The sequence below is a fragment of the Cnephaeus nilssonii genome, assembly GCF_951640355.1.
Source record: "Cnephaeus nilssonii genome assembly, chromosome: 11".
Lineage (NCBI taxonomy): Eukaryota > Metazoa > Chordata > Mammalia > Chiroptera > Vespertilionidae > Cnephaeus > Cnephaeus nilssonii.
In genome coordinates, this window is record NC_137082.1 from 70,204,484 (window position 1) to 70,226,803 (window position 22,320).

Below are 22,320 nucleotides of genomic sequence, written 5' to 3' on the forward strand. Positions count from 1 at the left end.
CTTCTAGCCACGCGGTCCAGAAGAGCACAAGGTCAAAGGAATTAAGGATATTGACAAGAAAGGGGTTGATGTGATTGAACGTGGCATTTCTGCTATGTTCTTATCCGCTCACACAGTCTCTGGGAACCTAAACAAATTCTAACTCTTCAGCTTGACATTTCCCCGCCTGAAAGTTTCATGTTGTTGTTGTTTTTTAAACTGAAGTCTTTATTGAATTTTCTGCCCTTACCATTCACAAGCTGTCAAGGATCAGGCCTTTTCACATTGTTCTCCGAGGGTCCCATTGTTTATATTTCTCCATGTAGACAGTATACCCATTTATCTTTATTCTTTGTTTCTTATCTTTAAAAGGGAATAAAAACCAGATTAGTTAGGACCCCTACCAGCAGAGAGAATGCTTTATTCTCTGCAGTAATGACAGGGTATTATTGATATTCCCTTTCTGTTTTCTGGGTATTTCACCATGAAAATAGAACAAATTCTGAGTGCATATCATTCAGTTGTTCAAGTTTATTTGTTTCAATAGATGGATGAAGCACACCACATTTTGTTTGTAACTTTTTCTCCCTCATGAGTCAAGAGTCACTTTATCTTAAGCCAGAAGATTCTCTTAAAGAACACACACGTGTGTGCACACATGCACACAAACACGTACATGTGCACACATGGGTGCACGGGCGCATGGGCGCACGCGTGCGCACACACACACACACACACACACACACACACACAGCAAATACAAAAACCTAACTCCACCAAAGTGCATGTGAATGAAAGTGCAAACAAGTTTCATTTTCAAGCTCTGGGATCATTCTTTCTGTTTCAGAAGCCAAACAGAAAGGTCCTCCCTGGCCTAGGCCAGAGCTGGGCGAGGCTGCCGGGCCAAAGTGTAAGTGGTACCTCTGCTGGAGAGCTGGGCAGAGGTCACATGGCACTGGGCACCGGCGCCAACTCCCTCCCCTCACTGCCCTCCCAGGTCAAGGTGCGATGATCTCATTTGGGGACAGGATGGGGGTGAAAGGGAGGTAGCAGGGTGGACAGGAGGCAGATTTCTTTCTCCTTTTTTATGATTTGGTTTCTTTCCAAAGAGTTTGACATTGGTGCACAAAGTGCTGAGGCCTCAAAGTTCGGAGGCCCGGGGGCCCTTTTCCTCGAGGCCCTTGGTCCATCCTGCCTTTCTGGTAGGCAGGTATTAAGAGTGTGGTTAGTAAATCCACATGGCAAAGCCATCCCAGCCCCACTCAACTGTGTGGACTTGCTGCCTTCTCCTCACACCACAAAGCCAGTGAGCATCTCTGCCAAGAACTGGTGAGTTTTGCCACCACTTAAGCAACCAAGATAGAGAGGCTCTTGGCCAATGGGGACACCAATGCGACTTCTGTAAACCCAACCTTCAGGCCCTCCCGCGTTCCTCCCTGGGAGGTAGTGCTTAGAGCTGCCTCTTAGGGCTGGAAGGGAAGGAACATGTAAGTCCTGTGGGAGCTCGGCTGGGGGCTGAATGGCTGCCCGAGCAAAGCTGTCTGGTCCCTTGTGAGAGAGGGTCCCCTACTGGGCAGGGACAGGAAATCAACTGAACTTTGGGTTTCTCTCTTCTATGGGAATGATAAAGCTTCATATTGTAACAGGAATAGCCCTTGACATTTTCCCAACACTGAGCCTCACATCTCCCTGTCCAACACTTCTGAGTGCGCTACACACACACACACACACACATACACACACACACACACACACACACACACACACACACACACCTCCCATGGCTGGCAGAGCAGTCTGGGGAAGGCCCAGCTCAGCTCCTGCTCCCCACCTCTGTGTGGGGCCTGCTCCCAGGCTTCAGGTTTGGCAGTGGCTCAGTGGCAGCTAGGCCCCCACTTGTACAGAAAGATCAAAGTCCCAGAGTCCCAGCAGGCCCCCCACTGCAACACTGATGGAGAAGGGCAAGAAAGACTTAAAGGACTCAGAGAGCTCAAAGATAGAATTCACTTTCCCAACTCCCAACTTCAAGTCCTCTTTGTAAAACTCAAGAGCAGGGCATGTGAGGGACAGGCTGAGGTGATGTTGCAGGGTGTGTGTGTGTACTAGACAGAGTGCTACATGCCCATGCCAGGAGGCCTGGCACGCATGCTCCCCTGACTCCCGCCATGGGCAACACCTTAGCTGAGACCCATGGCTGCCAGCTTTGGGAGCCACTATGCCTGGTGGAGCTGCCCATCTGACCTAAGATTGACCGAGACTGTCTGACGTACTCTTGGGCTGGCCTTGGCTACCTAGCCATTCAGGTTGCCTCCTCCCATACCTGACACACTGGGGAACACCCATGGAACCTTAACCCTGCTGCAGAGGTGAAATGCTCTGACCACCCGCTCTGCTGGAAACAGGACTAGGCGTGGAACACTAACAATGCCAAGTGGTCCAGAGCTGGACACATTTAAGAAGGCATTTGGGCTCAGAATCCCTCACTTCTGGGTAAAGTGGAGAAAGGCAGCCCAGACTCCCATTGGATCCTATGAAAACATGTGTCTGAGGCGCACCCACTTAAAGGGAGGAGCCAATGGGGTCTGGCTGTGCCAGGTGGGGGCACTGACCAGAAAACTGGGCAGCAGAATGAGGGCGGCAAAACCAAAAGACAGAGGGGGGTGGTGCCTTCTGAGTAAATATGTTTGTGGCAGGGTCACTTGGTAGGAGGAAAGGAGACAAGGAAAGAAAAGCACAGAGATGCCGAAAAGGGCCTCTGGCTCTCCCAGACTGTTCTTAATTGCAAACAAAAAGAAGCTTTGGTGATAAAACAAGTTGGCTAGAGATGTGGGCTGCCACAGGCAGGGTGCCCCCGACCCACTCCATCAGTAATGCTCCCCCAGCCATGTCACACCCTCACTGCTATGCCTGGTGGCAGATGAGTTCCAGGACTCCATCCTGCCCGGGGCTCCTCTGCTCCCATGTACCTTGAAGGAAGCAGCCCTGGAGAGAAGAGCAACCACCCCTGGTCAGATACAGAGCGTAGTGGGGGCACAGGTGGGGTATGAGGAACTCAGGTTAGGAAGGAAGCATCAGGTGCAGAGGGAGGCCCGGCTGGGGTTGGAGGAGGGCCCAGCCCTGAGCCAGTCACTTTAAGGTGTCATCGGCGTTTTTGAACATGAGAATGGCGTTATAGATCTTCAAGGCTGGACCCAGCTTGACGCTCATGATCTTCACAATGTCCGCCTGTGTCAGCAAAAGGAAGGCCTCGCCATCAATCATCTGAGGGTTGGGGGAGGGAAGTGGAAATCGGAGAAGGTGGAGAGGGTCATGGGGAAGGAGTGAAGGAAGGTGGGCATATGCATGGTGAGGGGGAAGGGGAGAAGGAAAATTGGCGTAAAGGATATATGGGGGGAAGGAAAGGAGGAGGGAGAGGGAAAGAAGAAGGAAAAGGAGAAAGGACAAGGGAGGGAGAAAGGAAAAAAGGAAGATAGCAATGGGGACAGAGAAGGAAAGAAAGATATCCGCTGGTGTTCCCATGTTCACACACACACACTCACACTCACACACTCTTTCTGCTGACAGATCTGGACTTCAGTGTGTATTTGCATAATGTTTTTTGAGTCTTCACTGACAGTGGCTTCAAAAAACTGCTATTGCTGCCCTAGTCGGTTTGGTTCAGTGGTTAAAGCGCAGGCCTGCAGACCAAAGGGTCCTGGGTTCGATTCCAGTCAAGGGCATGTGCCTCGGTTGCAGGCTCCTCCCCAGCCCGGGCCCTGCAGGAGGCAACCAATCGATGTGTTTCTCTCACATCGATATTTCTCTTTGTCTTTCCTTCTCTCTTCCACTCTCTCTAAAAATCAATGGAAGAATATCCTCAGGTAGAAATTAAAACAACAACAACAACAAAACCTGCTCTTGCTGTCCCCACATGAACCCACTGGTCAGTCTCAGGGCAGCTAACAGACATGCGGGCATTCCGATCAATGCATCACAGTATTACCTATGAGCTCTGAGAGAGAGAGCGAGCTTGAGATTTCATCTAAATCTCACCAAGCCTTTGTTTCTAACTTCCAGTTTATAGGAAATACACGGGATGTTGCAACAAGTTGAATGACACTGTAAGGAAGCAATGAGACAACCCAGGGCACCTTCTGCAAGACTTTTTCCAGGGGTTCCTGTGCCTCGCTTGGAGATTTCTCACTACTGGAACTGCTGAGGTTGACTCTAGGTTCTTCACAGCAGAGACTGGAGCTTGTTGACTAGTAGTTTGGGACTATGTCAGGGGACAATGGAATTACTCAAGAACATACAAGATGTTGTATGTGTGCTGATGTATATGGAGAGTTTTCAGCCATAATCTCGGAAATGGTCATATTTGACCTTGAAGGTAGAGGAATTCAACAGGAAAATGAATAAAATGAGCCAAATGCAATGATCCACCCTAAGCAATAGCCCGAGGGCTGTGGATAGGACCAGGGAATTTCCCCAGGTTGGGGTAACCTGGAAAGATCCTTAGAGAGCCACCCATGGGATGTTTAACAGAGGCCAAGCTAAAATCTAATCAGCTGATGAGGAGACTTCTATGCTATCACAACAGAGAGGCATGGTCCCCAGGAACCCAAGAAAGAGGGACGCTCAGGGAACAGGAAGTTACCCGTGTTTATCCAGCTGCACAGTCAGCAGAGTCTGTTGACCCCTCTCTGTCCTGCCCGCTCCTCTGAGCACCCATTACACCTGGCACACACCTCCCTCGGAGTCCTAACCACAGACTACCAGAAGCAGCAATTTACCATTCATCTTGACCGGTGTCCCTGAGTGTCCTGGCTGCATCCGTTCGGCCAGAGAAAACCCACTCCCTGGGAAGACTGATGCCGTGGACCAGACCTTGGAGAAGGCAATCCTCAGCCCCCACAAAGGTCTACACTGAGACTGTATTGGGTACTGTCGGTCCACCAGCACCCCTCCTTGCTCTGGCCATTGCTGTTTTGTATCACAGAACATGCTGAACCGAGACACGCAGCAGATGTTCCCAGACAGATAACCCTTCTTCCAACAAGGGGACAATGCGAAGCCCAGCATGAGCTAGAGGATAAAATTCTTGGGTGGCTCAGCAGCTGGCTGAACAACTGTACTCAGAGAGTGTTCGTTTATGGCCGGTTGTCACCTAATGGAAGATCTCTAATGGACGCCACATGGTTCTGCTCTGTTTTATCAACACGTGTGGTGAACACTTGGCTTAAATTAACACAGAAGGCTTAGTTATCAAATGTACAAGTTGTAGCCCAGCTGGGGTGACTCATTAATTGAGCGTCAACCCATGCACCAGGAGGTTGCCGGTTCAATCCCCAGTCAGGGGCGTACAGGAGGCAGCCAATGGATGTTGATGTTTCTCTCTCATTGATGTTTCTATCTTGCTCCCTCTCTCTCTAAAATCATTACACACATATTTAAAAAATGTACAAGTTGTATGAGGCTGGAAAGGCTTATTAATATCAGAGATGACAGAGTTAAGATTTAAAACAGTGAGATCATGAAACCAATATGATAACATTTAATAGGGAGAAATGTGAAGTCTTTCATTAGATTAATTTTAAAAAGCCAGTGGTACAAGTAACGCACTGGAAACTTTGGTTTGATTATAATGGATAATTGATATAAAAGCACTTGGGGACTTTTATGAACTCAAAACTGGTGTGATGTGGCTATAATAAAGCTAGTGCAATCTTAAGTTTTACTCACAAAAATATAGGGTTCAAATCAAGGGGGAGAGAAAATGTCCGTTAACTGTGGGATATTCATAAAATGGAGCACTGCGTGGCAATAAAAATGAACAAACTAAGGGTCTGCACAAGAACATGAATGAACCTCAAAAGCATCACACTGAGTGAAAAGAGACAGACAAAAAAGAGTATGCTGTATGATTCCATTTATATGGTGTTCAAGGCAAAGCTAACCTGTGGTGCTGGGTGTGAGGTTGCCGTGAGGTTGGGGACTGATGAAAGGGGCTGAGAAAGAACTATCTGGTGTGACGGGAATGCTTCATATCTTGTCTGAAGTATGGGGTTCAGAGTGTACACATTTCACAAAGCTGTGGGTGTGCACTTTTACGATGGGTGCCTTTCTCTCCGTGTATATTTGATCTCCATGTACACACATCTACATGTCAGTTCATCAACTGTAACAAATGCCCCGCTCTGCTGAGCGATGCCGATGAAGCGGGAGGCTGTGCATGTGGGCAGGGGGCACATGGGTAATCTCTGTACTGTCTTCTCAATTTTGTTGTGAACCTGAAACTGCTCTAAAGTAAGAAAGTCTTTTTAAAAACAGAAACCAAAGCCATCTGGAGGAGCAGCCCAGGTGTGGTGTTGTTCAGAGAGCGTCTGAAACACAGGTGCAGCCCCGGACACACCCATTACGATAAGAAGATCACAACCCAGAAGGAAAGGACCCAGAATGGGGAGGAGCGAGGGAGCCCCACCAAACTAGGATCTGAGGAGAACCTGGCTGGTGGGCTGGATAGAGATTCTCCCGGGAAAGGGGGCAGACTTCTCTCTCATGGGCCTCGCCTGGAGGAGGCACTAGGCGAGCAGAGACCACACTTCGTGGGTGAAGGGGATGTGTGCATTCTTTGGAAGGAAGACCTAAACAAACTCAAAGGCCCCTTCCAGTTTCAAACTCTACAGATTGGAGAGACATGATAAAGTTCTTCATTTAAGGATGACTGCACATTCAAAGTCAGAACAACCATTGACTGAAGCCCCACTGTATCAGTTATTCTTGTAGAGTGATATGATTTACATATTACTCTATAATATTATATATAATATTAATATATATGACTCTTACAATAATATAATAGCATATATACTAGAGTATAACTATACTAGACATTCTGATACAACGGTCCACTCATCATTTCCAATGCTCACAGTGGCCTTGAAAGGCAGACATCATTATATCTATTTTTATCTCAATTTTACACAGAAGAAGATGCAGGCTCAGGGCCAGTGAAAAGCTCAAATTGGCAGAACTGGGATTCAAACCCAACTGTCTGCAAAGCTAGCATTCTTTTATCTACAACTTGCTGCTTCTTACCTCTGGGGAGAGCTTTGGGGTCTTGGTTTTAAGTGTATGTTAGGATCCCTGCAATAAATGGCAATACCTGTGCCGTCAGGTATTACAATGCACTTGAATTAACCAGCTAAAGATACGTTTGGAGAACAAAAGATGGGGCAGAGGGCAGAGGGGTAGATGGAACCTGGTCTCCAGGATGCTCCTTCCTTCCTGGGATGGTCTGCATACAGAGGGTTCCCACGCTGGGCCACAGTCCGTACCAGATTTTTCCCAGAGGTGTGGCTATGACTACTCTCCCGCAGGTGTGACAACAGGACCTTCCCTATCTGGGGGCAGCACTAGTGGGGACACCTGCTTCCTGCCTCTCAGTGGGTGCTCTTTCTCTGTCCCCACTCTGCACTTGCACCTTACTTACCTCATCTTTGAAGAGTCGTGCTTGGTCCTCACAACCTGTCAGGGTCTGAACGAAGCCAAAGACCTTGGAAATCAAAGAAGACATGTTGCCTGTTGCCAAGGATACAGGGGCTTGGGAGACAGCGGGGAGGTGGCTTATATGGCCTTGGCACCTTCTGGGCGTGACTGTGTTGCTTTTTCTTATCCACCTAAGAGGATCCTTGCATCTCTGTGCTACTGGGCATGTGAGGCTCAGCCTGCCTCTCCCGCTAGATTTCCAGGCGGGCTAGTAGCCGGCCCCTCTCCCCCTCCAGCAGGATGGGCCATGAAACAGTCTCTCCGTCAGTCCCCGCTGGGCAGCTAGAGGGTCCGTGGACTTGAGGGATGAGCAGGAGCTAGTGTCAGGGGCAGCTTCCAGCTCTGCCCGGGAAGGCCTCCCGAACGAGGGTGTCCGGGTGAGAGGGCAGAGTAGGGGAGGGGAGGAGGGGCCGAGCTCCTCACCTCATCGATGGTCCACTTGGCCACTGTGGAGGCCGAGATGCCCGCCACTCCCGGCAGGAGCTTGCAATGCTGCTCCCAGCACACCGAGAGGGACCGGTCAGGGTGGGCCGACAGGGGTGACATGAAGAAGGACTGGTGGATGACATCGGTCGTTAGTGCTGGAAAGCAGAGGCAGAGGCGGGCAGGCCGATGCTGAGGACTAACCTGGCCCCAGGAGCCGGCCTGTACCCACGCCACTCAAGAGGACCATGCCCCCTTCTGATAGCCTTGCAGAGCCAAGAGGGTGGTCCAGATCGGACTCATCTGGGCTCGCTCCTTCCGGGAAAGTGGGTTCCTTGCTAAACAGACTCTCAGGTCAGCTGTTTGGAATGACCTCCTCCCCAACCCCCACCCCTCTGAGGCTGCACTCTGGGCCCTGCTAGGAGGCTTTCTCAGAGCTGCTGCAGCATCCTGGTCCCCTTCTAGAGATACCTTGCATCCAAGGGGTGGACATCCCAGCAAGAATCTCGTTCTGTTTGTCCTCCCTTCCCTAAAGTCCTTTTGGGCCCTCACTAACTTGCTCTTGAATCCTGGGCAAGTCACATAACATGGGCCTCAGTTTCCCAGCCTGTAAATGAACAGGTTGGGCAAGGAAATCTCGGTGGTTTCCTCTTGTTCTCTCAAACACTGACACTCAGGGGGCTGGGAGGGCCCTACCAGCAGGGAGAGCACAGCTGAGCCCTGTCCTTGGCAGGCAGCCTTCACCTCGGAGCTGTTTGCCAGAGAACCCTGGAGCCCACACTGAAGAGGTCTACCCGTGGATGTGTGAGAAGCCTCCGGAACGAAATCCAGAGTGACCCGTGTCCCGTCTGTGAGAGAGCCAGCTGGTAAGACAAGGGAGCCCTGCACAGAGGGCCGAGGCCTGAGCCCTGTCCTCCGTTCTGTCCCTGGAGGGCTATAGCCTCAGGCTCTGGGAAGACGGAACTTCCCTAAGTCCTCAGGACACTTCTGGAAAGAACATAGGCACTCGCCCTCTGGTGGTCAGAACGTGGCCCTGCAATGGAAGCCGACCAGGTTTACCACTGAAGGTGGAAGAGGTACCTCTGCAGTCCCACCCCCAAAAGTCCTCACTCTGAGACCCTCCTCACTCAGGCCTGAGGCTGCAGGAATCGCCTTCTGTCTTCACCCAGAGGAAACAGTAGGGAACAACACCAGGAGGAAATCAGGCAAGAGATCAGGACACACAAGAATTCCAGCAGGTTATGCGACCATCTCGTTTAAGTCTCCCACCACCTTTTGAGATTGGCACTGTTATCATCAGCATTTTACAGACGAGGCAACTGCGGTTCAGAGAGGTGGCATCACCTGTTCAGGGTTTCGCAGCAGGTGAAAGGCAGTCTGACGTCAGTCCTGCCCAGGTTCAGACTGTTCCTGAAGCACTCGAATAGGCTGGGTCCTGCCCAGACATTGTGTGATGAACCAGGTGATTGTTCATGGTCTCCTCTTGACGTAAAACCATGTGCAACTCAACTGAGGCAAGATCCCCAGTGCCCCTGTCGTGTATCAGCCCTTGCTACTGGTCAAAGAGGTGACACGAATTCATCACACAACAGAGGGTGCAGTCCCTTTGTGCCTCCCCTTGGAGCATGCTATGGGCTGAACTGCGTCTCCCCAAATCCATATGTTAAAACTCTAGCCCCCAGTACCTCAGAATGTGGCTGTAATTAGAGAAAGGGCCTTTAAAGAGGTGATTAGGTAGGGTGGACTCTAATTCTATAAGAAAAAGAATTTTGGACACACAGAAAGATGGCGGGGCGGGGGGGGAGGGGGGAGGGGAGGATAGAGGCACAGAGGAAAGACCACGTGAGGACACAGCAAGAAGGCAGACATCTTCAAGGCCAGGAGAGGCCTCCGAAGAAACCAAACCCTCCACTCTTTGATCTTGGACTTTTAGCCTCCAGAAGTGTGAGAAAATAAATTTCCGTCGTTTAAGCCACCCCCTCTGTGGTGCTTGGTTATGACAGCCAAGCTAAGGCAAAGGGGGTTGGGAAGGGGACTGGCCTTTAGGTTAGGTGCTTTGTGTCTATTACATCAGCAGCACATAGCAGAACTCAGACCCGAGTTTGAATCCCAGCTCTGCTCCTGACAAGGCAAATGACCTCAGGCAAACGACTTCTCTCTCTCTGAGCCTCTCATTTCTCTTCTCTCAGAAGGAGAGAATCCTATCCACAGCATGGGACGCTTGTGAGAGTCAGCGACCACAGTATATGGAAAGCACCTGAAACAGTGCTCGGCCTAGAGTGTTCAGTAAACCCTAACAGTAACCACTATTATTGCAGGTAGCTGACATGTGAAAGGCAGTTTTCATGTTTTGTTTTTTCTTTTCTTTTAAACATTTATTTATTTTTAGAGAGAGAGAGAGATGGATTTGTTGTTCCAAACATGCATTCATTGGTTGCTTCTTGTGTGTGCCCTGACTGAGGATCGAACTCACAACCTTGGCGTATCGGGACGATGCTCTAACCAACTGCGATACCCTGCCAGGGCAGTTATATTCTTGTTTTCAAATGAGGAAACTGTTCAAGGTCACACAGCTAGACAGTGACAAGCCATGGCTTCCCTCCCAGGGAGCCTAGAATGAAGAACAGAGCTAGGGCATCATCTGACCTCCCAGTGGAGAACCAGAGGCCCAGAGAGGTTCTGTGCCTTTCCCACAGATTCCCAGCAAAGCTGTGGGTGAAATGGGCCTGGAACCTGTGGTCATTCGAGGCCCCATCCTGTACTCTTGCCACTGCTCCATGCTCCCCAAGTATCTCAAACGAAGAGATACAACCACCTTTCCAGCTTCTCCTTCTCTCTCTCTCTCTCTTTTTTATAAAGGACTATTTATTATTTTTTATTTTTAAAATACGTTTTTATTGATTTCAGAGAGAGGGAGATGGAGAGGGAGAGAGACAGAAACATCAATGATGAGAGAGAATCATTGATTGGCTGCCTCCTACACACCCCCTAGTGGGGATCAAGCCCGCAACCCAGGCATGTGCCTTGACCTGGAATCGAACCATGACCTCCTGGTTCATGGGTCGATGCTCAACCACTGAGCCACACCGGCCAGACCAGCTTCTCCTTCTCTGTAAACATCCCACCAATTGTAAACACTCTGTGGAGGACGTGGGGGTAAATGACCCTGGACTTACTCGCGAAATCTTCTTGTGTGATCTTCGGATACTTTGGAGGGCGCCCAGTCCTGGAGAGAGAGGAACCAGGTCCATGGCAGGGAATCAGCGCCTGGCCTTGCCCAAGAGGACAAGAGGCCCTGCACCCTTGCCCTCCGCACCGGCCATGATGGCGAGGCTTCTTCCTTAGGGAGAAGCCCGAGAGGTTCCTCTTACGGGCCGAGGCCTCTGAGTCGGACAGCTCCACTTTCAGCCGGTTCTGGTTTCTCTCAGCCAGGGGGCACCCCGAGAGGCAATGGTGAGCTGTGAACTTGCCTGTGATGTGGCCGGACCCGTCACAACCAGGCGTGGGGCACTTCCTGGGGAAGAAGAAGGCGTAAGTTAGGCTGAACCTGCTTGTTCCCATGAGCCCTTTCCAAGCCTGGCCCCATTCAGAGAGGGTCTTTAGTGAGCGCTGACTGGCCACTCACAGACCCTCTCTGAGCGGTGTCTGAGGGTCTCTCAGCAGGAGCCCTGCCCTCACCGGTGGTGGAAGCTGTACTTGGAGGTCCTCGCGTGCGGCAGGCCCCGGTAGCTGAGAGGGGGACAGCTCTCAGGGGAGGCAGAGCCGAGCTCTCTGGGATCTGGAGGGGCAGGAAGAAGAGTCAGCATAAGGTCCTGGGGTAGGGGTGGGGGTGGGATGAACGGAGAGCAGGGAAGTCAGCCCTGGGAACTAGTTCCCCAGGTAGAAGGGCCCCAAGCCAGGCTGTGACACCACTTCCTGCTACTGGATATCTACCTCTCTGTAGGGAATGAGGGGTTTGGCTCTCATATACTTTGGTGAAACCTGCAGGCCATGCCCTCTGCCTCCTCGGGGGGAGTATCCAACGCAGAGCTGGGTGGGCACAGCTGTACTTGAGAGCCATGTCAGGCAGACTGACATTATTCTCTGTTTCCCTGTTTCATCCCCTAGACTTGGGTAACTTTTTTTAGGCTCTGCCCATACTTGGAGAGCAATCGAGAAGGATCAACACCCCATGAGAGACAGATGTGGCAGCAGCAGGGAAATAGGGCTGGGGGGGTGGGGCGGGGGGATCCCGAGGGTGAGAACTGAGCAGTCCAATGATCTGACCTCTAACCCTGCCTGTAAGGGCCGGATTTTATTTAACAGAGTCAGCATTTCCTTAGCAAACACCATGCATGCTCTATGTGGCTCCTAAGCACATCTCCAAGTGAGTTTCCCTTCACACCTCAATACCCCAAACCCAACAACGGGGGAAGCCAGAGGACTGCTTAGTATAGCAGAAAGCCCTGGGGCAGGGAGGGTGTGAGGTCTCAGAGCTCACAGAGGCCTCCAGAGTCCTGTGTGTCAGACCTGGGCATGCTACCAAAGCGGGGGGTGTAGGAGCTCGGGGTGGGGCTGGATATCAGTAGGAAAGGATCAGCGTGCCCTAGGGGTACACACGGAGAGGAGGCTGCAGGGGATGCCCTGTCTTGGAGCACCAGCCGGCGGGGTGGATGTCCGGGTGGTCGGCATCAATCCAGAAGTCAAAGGCATGACTCCAGCCATCGAAGTGGAGCTGGGGAGGAAAGGCCCTGGGAAGTCAGGCATTCCTCGCGGAGCCCCGCTCAGCCGGGAGGTCCTGCAGGCTCCAGGAGGCTCTCCCCGTCCCCGGAGCCTGTCAGAAGCAAGATCCTCGATTGGAAGAACCAAGGGGCCAACCCCACAATAATGTGTCCCAAGGGCTTCATCATTAAATTATGGGCATCTCCCATCAATCCTTACATAGATCTAGGATTATTAGGCCCATTTTATAGACGAGAGTGCTAAGGCTCAGAGAGGGGAAATGACTTGCTCAGGCACACAAACGTAAGTCACAGGTGAGGCTAGAATGAGACCCAAGATCTTTAGCCTCAAATTTAGAGCTCTCTTCTCCACAACGTGCAGCCTCCCTTATGTCTGGCTCATGCCATGCCCTTGGCCTCGAATGACTCTACAGAATTCCTGCCCAATCGGCCTGTTCACTTCCCCAGCCCAAGGGTCCCAGAGCCACCTTTATCCGATGGTCCTCCACATCCTCCACACTGGCCACACGGATCAGGGATGGGTTCCTGCGGTCCACGGCCTCCAGCTTCATGTTAACAAGGAAGCCGTGTGGGGGTCGCTGCGAGGGGACAGCAGCCTTCAGGCCGAGGCCCAGGACAGCCGTGCTGAGACCCCCAAGAAGGGAGTCCAAGAGCTGTGCCTGGAAAATGGGCGGGGGGGGGGGGTGCAGAGGCACATCCGAGCTGCCCAAAGGGCTCCACGACTTCCTGAGCTCAGCTCTGGGGGCAGGAGAGCCAACTCACCACCTTGAAGGCCCAGGTGGGCACAGCAGAGGTCCCAGTTTCCTCCAGATATTTCTCCCAACAGAAGCTATCAGGGTCTGGGTAGTCTGGAGAGGGGAAGACAGCAATGTCTAGGCCCCCAGGCGTACTGGGAGAGCTCTCTGCCCCAAGGAAAATCAGGAGCATGAGAGACAGGGGCCCATGGAGGACAATCTACCCCTGCATCACCACGGCCAGCTCCTTGCGGGAGCTCCGGAGGCAGAGGGGTGCTAGCAAGCACATCACCACCTCCCCGTTCACAGGGCTGTCTGGGAACCCTGCCTCCCATTCCTCTCCACTGCCCTGCGGCTCCGGCCCCAGCCCAGCCCCCTCTGAACCTCTGTTGTACGTGGGCCCATGCAATTCTCTGAAAGGGAAGGGAACACTTTCTTCAGTCTGGAATCCTGCACCCTTGTTGTCGGGGAGGGAGTGTCACTTAACTTTCTTCCCTTAAACCTTCATACAGTCGGGGTTTGACAGGACTTTCCTAAAATTAAAGGGTTCTCTACTCCCAGGCATAGAAGCTGAGGCCCCTGGGGGTGCTGGTATAGGACCTGGGGAGAGGGGTGTGGGGCCAGGCCCGGGCTAGGGTGTGCTCAGGCTGCACGGTCACCTTGTGGCGGTGTGAGGGGCTTTCCTTGCTTCTGGCACCAGCCAACCGGGTGGATGTAGGGGCTGCTGGGATCACACCTGAAACCCAAGAATATATCTCACTGTCCCAAGTGAAACTGGAGGCCCCGAGCCTGCTGCCTACAACAGCATGGCGTCAGGGTGCACCCTAATTGTACTTCTTAGTGAGAGTGAGACAGATGGCTGGTGAGCAAGTCAGAAAACTGTAGCATTAACTGAAAGCTCTAACACCGCCATCTTATCTAAGAGCAAATCATGAATCACAGGGGTCTGCTCATCTTAACCTTGGTATTTCTAGATGATACATCTCATATTGCATTGTGGCTATGGCCAGTGTGGCTCAGTGATTATCGCACCATCCCATGCACCGAAGGGTCATGGGTTCAGTTCCCAGTCAGGGCACATACAGGAGGCAACTGATCAATGTTTCTCCCTCTCTCCCTCTTCCTTCCTCTCTCTCTAAAAAGTTAATAAAAAAACTTATCTAAGAGGCATTCTAGCATTCTTAGAAGAGAGCAACTTTATGAAACATGCACTTAATATTTTCTAAAGTCTTAACAACAAAAGACCATATCTTCGAATGAGGATTAAAAAAATATATATTGCATGTGTTTCTTATGATATACACAGATTAAATCCACAGGACAACCAATTATCTCCCTAAACGAATATGAATGCTAGGGCTGAGCAGGGGCTGCATGGTGTCTAAGTTTTCAAAGTCTTGCCTCCCACCCGCTGCCATCCCCTCACCACCCCTGGCCAAGTCTGGGCCCTCCCACTACCAGTAGTCGTAAGTATCGTCCCAGTTGTCAAAGTGCACGAGGAAGCGGCTGTCCACCACGTCGGTCACACTGGCCACACAGACGAGGGATGGGTTCATACGGTCCACAGCCTCCAGCTTCATGCCCACCTGGAAGCCCAGGGGTGGGGAACTCTGGGGGCAAGAAGAGGGGCTGCCACGGCCAGGCCAGGCAGGCTAGTGCTAGCCTGGAGGCCACTGGCAAGGGAAGGAGCGGGCTCCCTAAGAGCCATGCTGGGGTTAGGGGGTGGGATAAACAGGCAGAATCGTAATCCCCAGCCCAGAGTCACTCAGGAACTTCTGGCCCCCAAGGTGCATTCAGAGGAAGCCTCATAATGGCAGAAGACGGTGACTGGCAGGAAGGTACACGTTCACCCAAAGCGTACCAGGTGGAGCGCAGCCTGCCCTATACCCAACGAGACAGCTGTCATCACCCCCCTTTGATAAGTCAGATAACCTGCCCAGGACCACAGTGCCAATCAATGGTGGGGCCAGGATGGAAAAAGTTTGACTTACAAGTCTGCATCCCCTCTCACAAGAGCGGGTAGAACCCCACCAGTCACTTGGGCCCCTGCAGGTATGGTCCCTGGGCTGGACTGGAGGTGCGGGGTAACTGCCCGAATGGCATGGCAGGGTCCTGGGCCCAGGGGAACCCTGGATTTTGATATGGTGATATTTTTAATGGGGGTCCCCTATATCTCTCAGACCATTTGCTTGGGATTAGGAGATACGTGAACTGCTGGGTAAAGCTGCCAGCTGCCTTGAACAGACAAAAAGACAAGGTCGGGTTGTTGAGACTAAATAGGAGAGCCTTGATGTAGGGCAAAAGGCTGGGAAAGGCAGCTCCCAGGACGGAGGCTCGGACCGCACCCCAAAAACTGCAGAGCAAACCAAAGCAAGAAACAAGCACGGTGCCTGGCCCCTGTGGCTCAGTGGTTGAGCATCGACCCATGAACCAGGAGGTCACGGTTCGATTCCCTGTCAGGGCACATGCCTGGGTGGTGGGCTCGATCCTCAGTGGGGGAATGTGTAGGAGGCAGCCGATAGATGATTCTCTCTCATCATTGATGTTTCTATCTTTCTCTCCCTTTCCCTTCCTCTCTGAAATCAATAAAAATATGAGAGAGAGAGAGAGAGAGAGAGAGAGAGAGAGAGAGAGAGAGAGAGACATGCACAGTGACATCTCAGAGCCCAGCCAGAGGCAGTGTGCGGGGGCCTCCAAGGGGACGTACGGAGAAGAGGCTTTCTGTAGAGGGAACTGGGGAGAACCTATGCCCAGCTTCTCCCTCTGGCCTTGGCCTGCCTGGCATGCCCCTCCCGCTTGGTGGGAGAGACCAGAACAGAGCTGAGAGCACCGGAAGGTGAGCTCTCCTCGGGTCAGTCAGATACCCTGGGCCAGCTGCCGTGACGCTGTCCCCGGGGCAGGTGTCTGCTCTGGCTCAGGGGCACTCACGTGGCTTTGGCTCACAAACAGGTGCTTGGGGGCAGCCTGAGCTCTTGTGCTGCGCAGGTACTGACTCCAGCTGAACTCCTCCTCCTTGTAACCTAGGCCCCGCATGGGGACGAACAGAGCGCCGTGCAGACAGGGGCTGGGCCGCGGCCAGGGCACCCCACACTGAAGCAGCAGAATCGGGCAGGCCTGAGGACCCCACAGCCCTCAAGAACCTGCCCAGGGACCCACGGCTGAAGCAGGATACCTTCGGGTGGACACTCAAAGGGCACGGGCACAGCAGAACCCTGGGGCCACGTCAGAGCAGGAGGTGGTGGAGAGGCTGGCTGTGCAGTGGGGAAGGGGAGGGAGCCCACAGGGGAGAAGGGGTGGGCCTGAGGGCCACTGCCTCACGGTGACCAACCTAGCTGGGCCTTACCTTTGGGGGGCTGCAGCTTGTGCCCAGTCTTCTCAACCCAGCCAGCAGGGTGGATGTCAGGGGAGTTGGCATTGATCCAGAAGTCATGGCACTCAGAATACCCATCAAAATGCAGTCGGAGACGATAGCCACACACCTGGCCCCACGAGGGGGAATCACAGGGACCCTAAGGCCAGGCAGACACCCACTCCCTTGCCATCACCTCTCCTGCCCAGCCTGGTCACCTCGGGGGCTCTAATGCTAGCAGGCTCCCCACCTCCCTTCACTCCCAGGTTCCCGCCTATCCTGAACCTTGTGCCATACCCTCCTGCAATGAGGAAAGTTCATGTACTTGTGAGCTCTGAGTTCTGGGTACAAGACAGGCACATCCGGTGGCATCCTCCTGCCCTTTAAGACCTAGACAGAACCCCACGGGCACCTACCAGGGCTCAGGCTTGCTCAGGCGCCCCCTTGGCCTTTCTTTCTGCTTCTTCTCTCACTGCTCCCCAGTTGCACACTCTGCTCTGGCCTCACTGAGCGAATGGCAGCTCCTTGAACACACGGCCTGTTTCACACCCCAGAGCCCTTGCTCACTTCGCTCCTTTTGCCCGGGACACCCTAGCCATTCACAGCTCGTCTCTCACGGCTCAGCAGAGGCGCCCCTTCCTCGGTGAAGCTTCTCCTGCCCCCTCGGGGCCTCTCTGCTCACGCCGGTCCCACACCTGTGGGGTGTCACTCATATGTTTACCTGGCTGATTCCCACACCACTGTGGGTTCCTAGACAACAAGCACCTTGTTGGACTCATGCCAGCACCCCTGCCCTTGGGATCTCCTCCAGTTCGCCCAGCACTGACGTATACACCCACTTAGTACCATCACCACCCTCACACTTCATCTGGTTTTTGTTCATTTTTCGTCTTTCTATGTGTGCCACCTTAATCCCCCACTAGCCTGTGTGTTTTCTGGGGGCAGGAGAGTGTCTCCCTCATCTGAGCCCGAGCCCTGGATGCCCCTGGCAGGCTCCACCAGTCTATCCTGAGAGACACCATCAGAACGGTGGTGCGAGCCCTGGCTCACCTCGGCCACGGTGAGGATGAAGTACATGGATGGGTGCTGAGGGTCGATGCCTTCCAACTTCATGCCCAATCTGAAGCCATTCTTGTTATGAGTGACCGCCTGGTACTGTCAACGCACAGATTGGAGAGGACCCAGCTTCCATCCAGCCTTATCCTTGCCTAGTGGGCTTGGGGTGAAGGAGCTGCCTTTAGGCCCCACCCGCCGGGACTACCAAAGGGATAACTTATTTGGGGGTCTTTAGTGCAGGGATTCAGAGGGGGACAGAATAGCGCCCAGGCCCCTTGAAAAATGTGCGTTGAGTCAGGGCTGGACTTAAGGGTTCTCTCTCATCCAAGTCATTGAAATATCAATATAGAGAATTGAGTAGAAGGCACCAGAATTCAAAAGGCTGCAGGCCCAGTGATGGGTGAGCCTGGTTCCACCTCCCAATTTCTTCCCACCCTGGACATCCCTTATTGTGGGCTCTTCTCTACTCTGGGTCCCCAACCAGCCTCTCCCCTTTCCATTCTGACATCCCTTTAAGAGATGTCAGACATAGAAAACACCAGAAGGCCCGAGTTGGGTGGTGAGTCCTCGACTGGGAATACAAGCATTTCCTAGGCGGAAGTTGTCCCACTCACGTCCTGGAAGAGGCTGACCGGGGCAGTGATGGCCTTCTGCTCCTCAAGGTAAGACTCCCAGCACCAGCCTTCCTTCTTCTCCCCTGACGCTGTGGACAGGACACACAGGCTGACATGGGACAGCGGGGATGGTCATGGAGAAGGCCTGAGGGCCAGAGCTGGCTATGAACGAACTTTGTTCCGTTTTTCTTAGAACCAAAGGGTCAGAATGGGGGCCAAAACAGCAAGGTCAGACCAATGACGGGTACAGACTTGCTCATACCACCAAAGGGAAGCAATGCCATGTGATACTCAAGTCTTTGGACCCTGAGCCTGGCAGCGAGGCCTACTCACAACAGGATAGAGGCTAAACGAACAGATGAGATAACCCCAACAGAGAACACACATATACTAATTCACAAACCATAAACATTGTTTTTTTTCTCATACTCTCTCACACACACTAACTGATGCTTACCTATATATGCACAACACCCCATCACAACTGTAACCTACACTCCCAGGCTCACACCTCCAAATGCGCGTCCACACAATACCTGAGTATATATCCACAGGCCACATACCAGGCTGGCTGCCATTCCACTCCTCACTTTCTGGAATGCTGGCAGTGGGCTGTCCCTCTGGATCCTTTCTTTCTTCTCGCTTCTCCTGTGGAAGGCAAGCCTGATCCCAGCTTCCTGTCCTCATGAATTCGAGAGAAGCCCTAGTCGCTATTCCCGGCCCCTGCCTGGCTCTCTGGCCGCATGGTGTTTTGCCCCACACAGGTGGAATTGCTCCTAGGCCACCAGAAGGAATGCAGCTCCAGCAACAACCTCCTACCCCTTGGACACAGAACCCCATGAACAACCCCCTCACCACCACCACCAGCTCCACAACCGGACTGTAATTCACCTCATGCCCAGGGCGGGGAACAGGGCACAAACGCCTGCCTGTGCGGATTCTGACTGCCCACTGGGACTCTCATGCTGCTTCTTCCAGCTTCTCTGCAACCAGAGCCCTGTGCTCCCTGGCCTCTGGCCTCGGGACTGGGCTCCCGGGACGGAGCGCTCCACCTATCCACTCAGCTCTCCCGGGTGCCGGTGCACGGGAGTGTGTTTCAGCCCTGGCACTAGACTGAGGTGGGAGCTCCAGAAAAGCAGCAGAGCGATTTATTCATTCCCCTCCAGCCAGGTACAGGACCTGACTCAGGCTGAGACCCTAAAATATGATGAGTGAGTCACTAAGTGTCTTCTCTGGCCCGGTCCCATGACCTGGATTGATGGAGAGGAGAGTGGGATTGAGGGGTAGCCTCTGGCCTCCCCGTCCCCGCCCACTGTCCTCTTCCTACCAGGGCATCTGGCTCCGACTCCTCTGATGGGCTGTGGTACTCCCTGTACTTCCTCTTCTTCACGGGTTTGAGGAGCTCAGAAGTGCTGGTGTAGTACTTCTGCCCCGAGGAGTTCTCCACGATGACTGACCTGCGGGAGGGGCAGCCTGAAGGAAAGAACCACTGGCCCAGCGGGCACCACCCAGCCCCTCTCCGAAGCCATAAGCAGAAATGGGACTCGGGGGCCCCAAAGCGGAGCAAGTGGAGGGGTAAGCCCGGTGCCTTACCGCTCCTGGAACAGCGGCGGGCAGCCATCCCTGGAGGAGCCAGGATCTGGACGGGAGCCTTGCTGGGGCTCACACGCCTGGCACTGACAGGTGGCACCGTTCTCTGGGGGGTCTTGCGGGGGATCTCCTGGAGGGTCCTGGGGGAGGTCCGCTGTGGGGGCCAAAGGGGCCTCAGGCCCTCCACCCCACCCCAGCCACACCCAGGCTCCTCCCCCTTCGGAGCCCACGTCCCCCAGGCCCTGGCCTTCCCCTTGGTCCTACCTCCTCGGGCTCCTCTCCTGGCCACCGCCCCGCACCCCCCTCAAGCCTTCCCCACCGGCGACCAGCCCCTGGGCGCACCTGCAGGAACCCGGCCTCGCCCCCCCCCCCCCCCCGACCGTGGCTCCACCCGCGCAGGGGCCCCCGGCTCAGGCCTGGGCTCCTACCCGGCTGTTGGGTGCCCGCATCGCCGCCTCCCGCCGGCGCCTGGCCAGCTTCGTACTCGGCCACACCTTCCCGACGCAGCTCGGGGCTTGGGGGCTGCTCGGCTCCCACCATGTTCCGGGGCGCGTACTCCCTGAGCCGGCACTGGAGCGCGGTAGGGTCTCAGGACGGTGACTCGGGGATTCGGTCCCAGCTTCCAGCTTTGGACCCACCTCCAGCCTCACGGTCCCGCTCCCACCGTCTCACCCTAGCCACTCCCCCAGCATCCCGCTGGGCCCCGCCCCACCCAAGCCACGCCCCCAGAGCCCACTCCCCACGTCTCTAGAACCCCTGGTGACTCCAGGCCAAGTCCCCAGTCCCTCCCTCAAAGCCCCACCCACTGAGTCCTACATCCCCGCCAGCTCCCCCCACTTTCCACCTCGGGTCCCGCAAGCCCCCTCCGCAGCTGAGGCTGGACCCGCCAATCCCCAGAGACACTGACCCGCAGGCCGCCCCCTGGAGGCGGAGGCGGGGCCGGGGCCTCGGCCTCGGTCCACCCCAGCAGCCGCACTGTGCTGGCGCTGGAGCTGGCCGCCGGCCCTGCGCTCAACTGCGGCAGAACGGTGGCCATGACAGGCACGCTGCCGGGCACTCGCTGCGGGGCGCCCACATGGATCGGCTCCCGGGGGAAGCAGGACGCATCCAGGGAGCTGCTGGGCAGGCCAAGGGTGGCAGAGCTGGCTGTGAACAGATACCCAATCAGACGCCACACAGGTGAGCCTGGTGGCTCTACCCCCAAAATCGCCATGCATGTGTAGGCAGGTGAAAAAGTACCATCTCCTCCCCAGGATCCACACCTGCTTGGGCAGGCATGGGGATGCTCCTCCTCCCAAGACCCCTGGCTTGGCCCACCTGGAATGATGAAGGCAGTAGTGGGCAGGTGAGGGCCAGAACCTGGGCTGCCCCTGGCCACCAGGTGCACGCTGACCTCCCCTGGACAGGGCCCCTTCAGAGTTCTCAGCATCTCCATTTCAGCATGCCCCTCCATCCTGGTAGGCCTACAACCAGAACACAGCCCCCAGGGGTGATCAGGGAGGGAGAGGGCTTCTTTGAGGAGGAGGCCCAGCCTCAGAGAAAAGTGGGAGCCCCAAGGGGAGCAGGGTGTTTTAGGGACAGAACATTACGTCTGACACCTGGCTGTCACCAGGTCACCCAGGTGAGGGCTCTGGCCAGGCCCTGCGCTTCCCCTCATGTCGTAAGATGGGCATGTGTGACGGTGCTTCGTAAACTGTGACATACAGAACTGACTCTGGGGAGTATGTCTCAGGCCAAGGTTCTGTCTTCATGACAGAGCCCAGGCCAAGTCCAAACTCCATCTTTCTCAACCCCCACCTCCATCCCCAACAGAATCACTCCCTTCTCCATCTGGGACCTTGGAGCCTTCAAGCACCAGGTTCTCCCTCATTTGTACAGGTCCATTTCCCCAGGCGGTGGTCTTTCCTGACCATGTTCTTTTATGCCACCTGTCCACCACGCCCTCCCCAAGCACAGTGGGCACTCAGACATTTGTTGCATAGCCCTGGCCAGTAAGGCTCAGTTGGTTGGGTGTCATCCCATGTACCAAAAAAGGTTGCCTGTTGATTTCCCATCGGGGCACATGCCCCAGTTGTGGGCTTGATCCCCAGTGGGGGGCACGCAGGAGGTAGTCGACCGATGATTGTCTCTCATCATTGATGTTTCCATCTCTCTCTCTCTCTCCCTTCCTCTCTGGAATCAATAAAAATATATTTAAAAAACATAAAGAGGTGGTTGAACAGGTAAATATAGGGGAACAAAAGACCTAGTGACATAAATATACTTAATGTCAATCATTACTTAACTCCTAAAATGTGTTAGCCACTGTCCTAGATGTCTTACCAACT

The 22,320-nt window shown here is 53.9% G+C and overlaps 1 protein-coding gene across 1 annotated transcript; it reads right to left on the reverse strand.

Moving 5' to 3' along the window:
• Nucleotides 1-1,720: 1,720 nt before the first annotated feature.
• On the reverse strand, nt 1,721-21,472 carry L3MBTL1 (L3MBTL histone methyl-lysine binding protein 1). Its single transcript, XM_079783694.1, has 21 exons — nt 21,311-21,472; nt 20,901-21,139; nt 20,422-20,563; nt 19,997-20,147; nt 19,731-19,860; nt 18,967-19,051; nt 18,404-18,492; nt 17,784-17,888; nt 16,728-16,863; nt 16,313-16,404; nt 14,843-14,994; nt 14,044-14,120; nt 13,413-13,498; nt 13,118-13,228; nt 12,529-12,643; nt 11,608-11,707; nt 11,246-11,443; nt 11,106-11,155; nt 7,930-8,087; nt 7,451-7,513; nt 1,721-3,240 (listed from the first exon to the last, which is right to left on the reverse strand). Exons 1-21 carry the CDS (start codon nt 21,444-21,446, stop codon nt 3,106-3,108), a joined length of 2,550 nt encoding a protein of 849 aa, XP_079639820.1. The 5' UTR covers nt 21,447-21,472; the 3' UTR covers nt 1,721-3,105.
• Nucleotides 21,473-22,320: the final 848 nt, after the last annotated feature.

Bases quoted from the DNA above. Each gene is read 5' to 3' on its own strand.
- L3MBTL1 (XM_079783694.1), bottom strand. From the start codon at position 21,446: ATGGAGGGGCATGCTGAAATGGAGATGCTGAGAACTCTGAAGGGGCCC. The intron at 19,861-19,996 runs GTAAGGCACCGG...CCCCTCCCGCAG, and splicing joins CCGCCGCTGTTCCAGGAGCG to GTCAGTCATCGTGGAGAACT. The intron at 14,121-14,842 runs GTAGTGGGAGGG...CTTGGGTTTCAG, and splicing joins GACGATACTTACGACTACTG to GTGTGATCCCAGCAGCCCCT.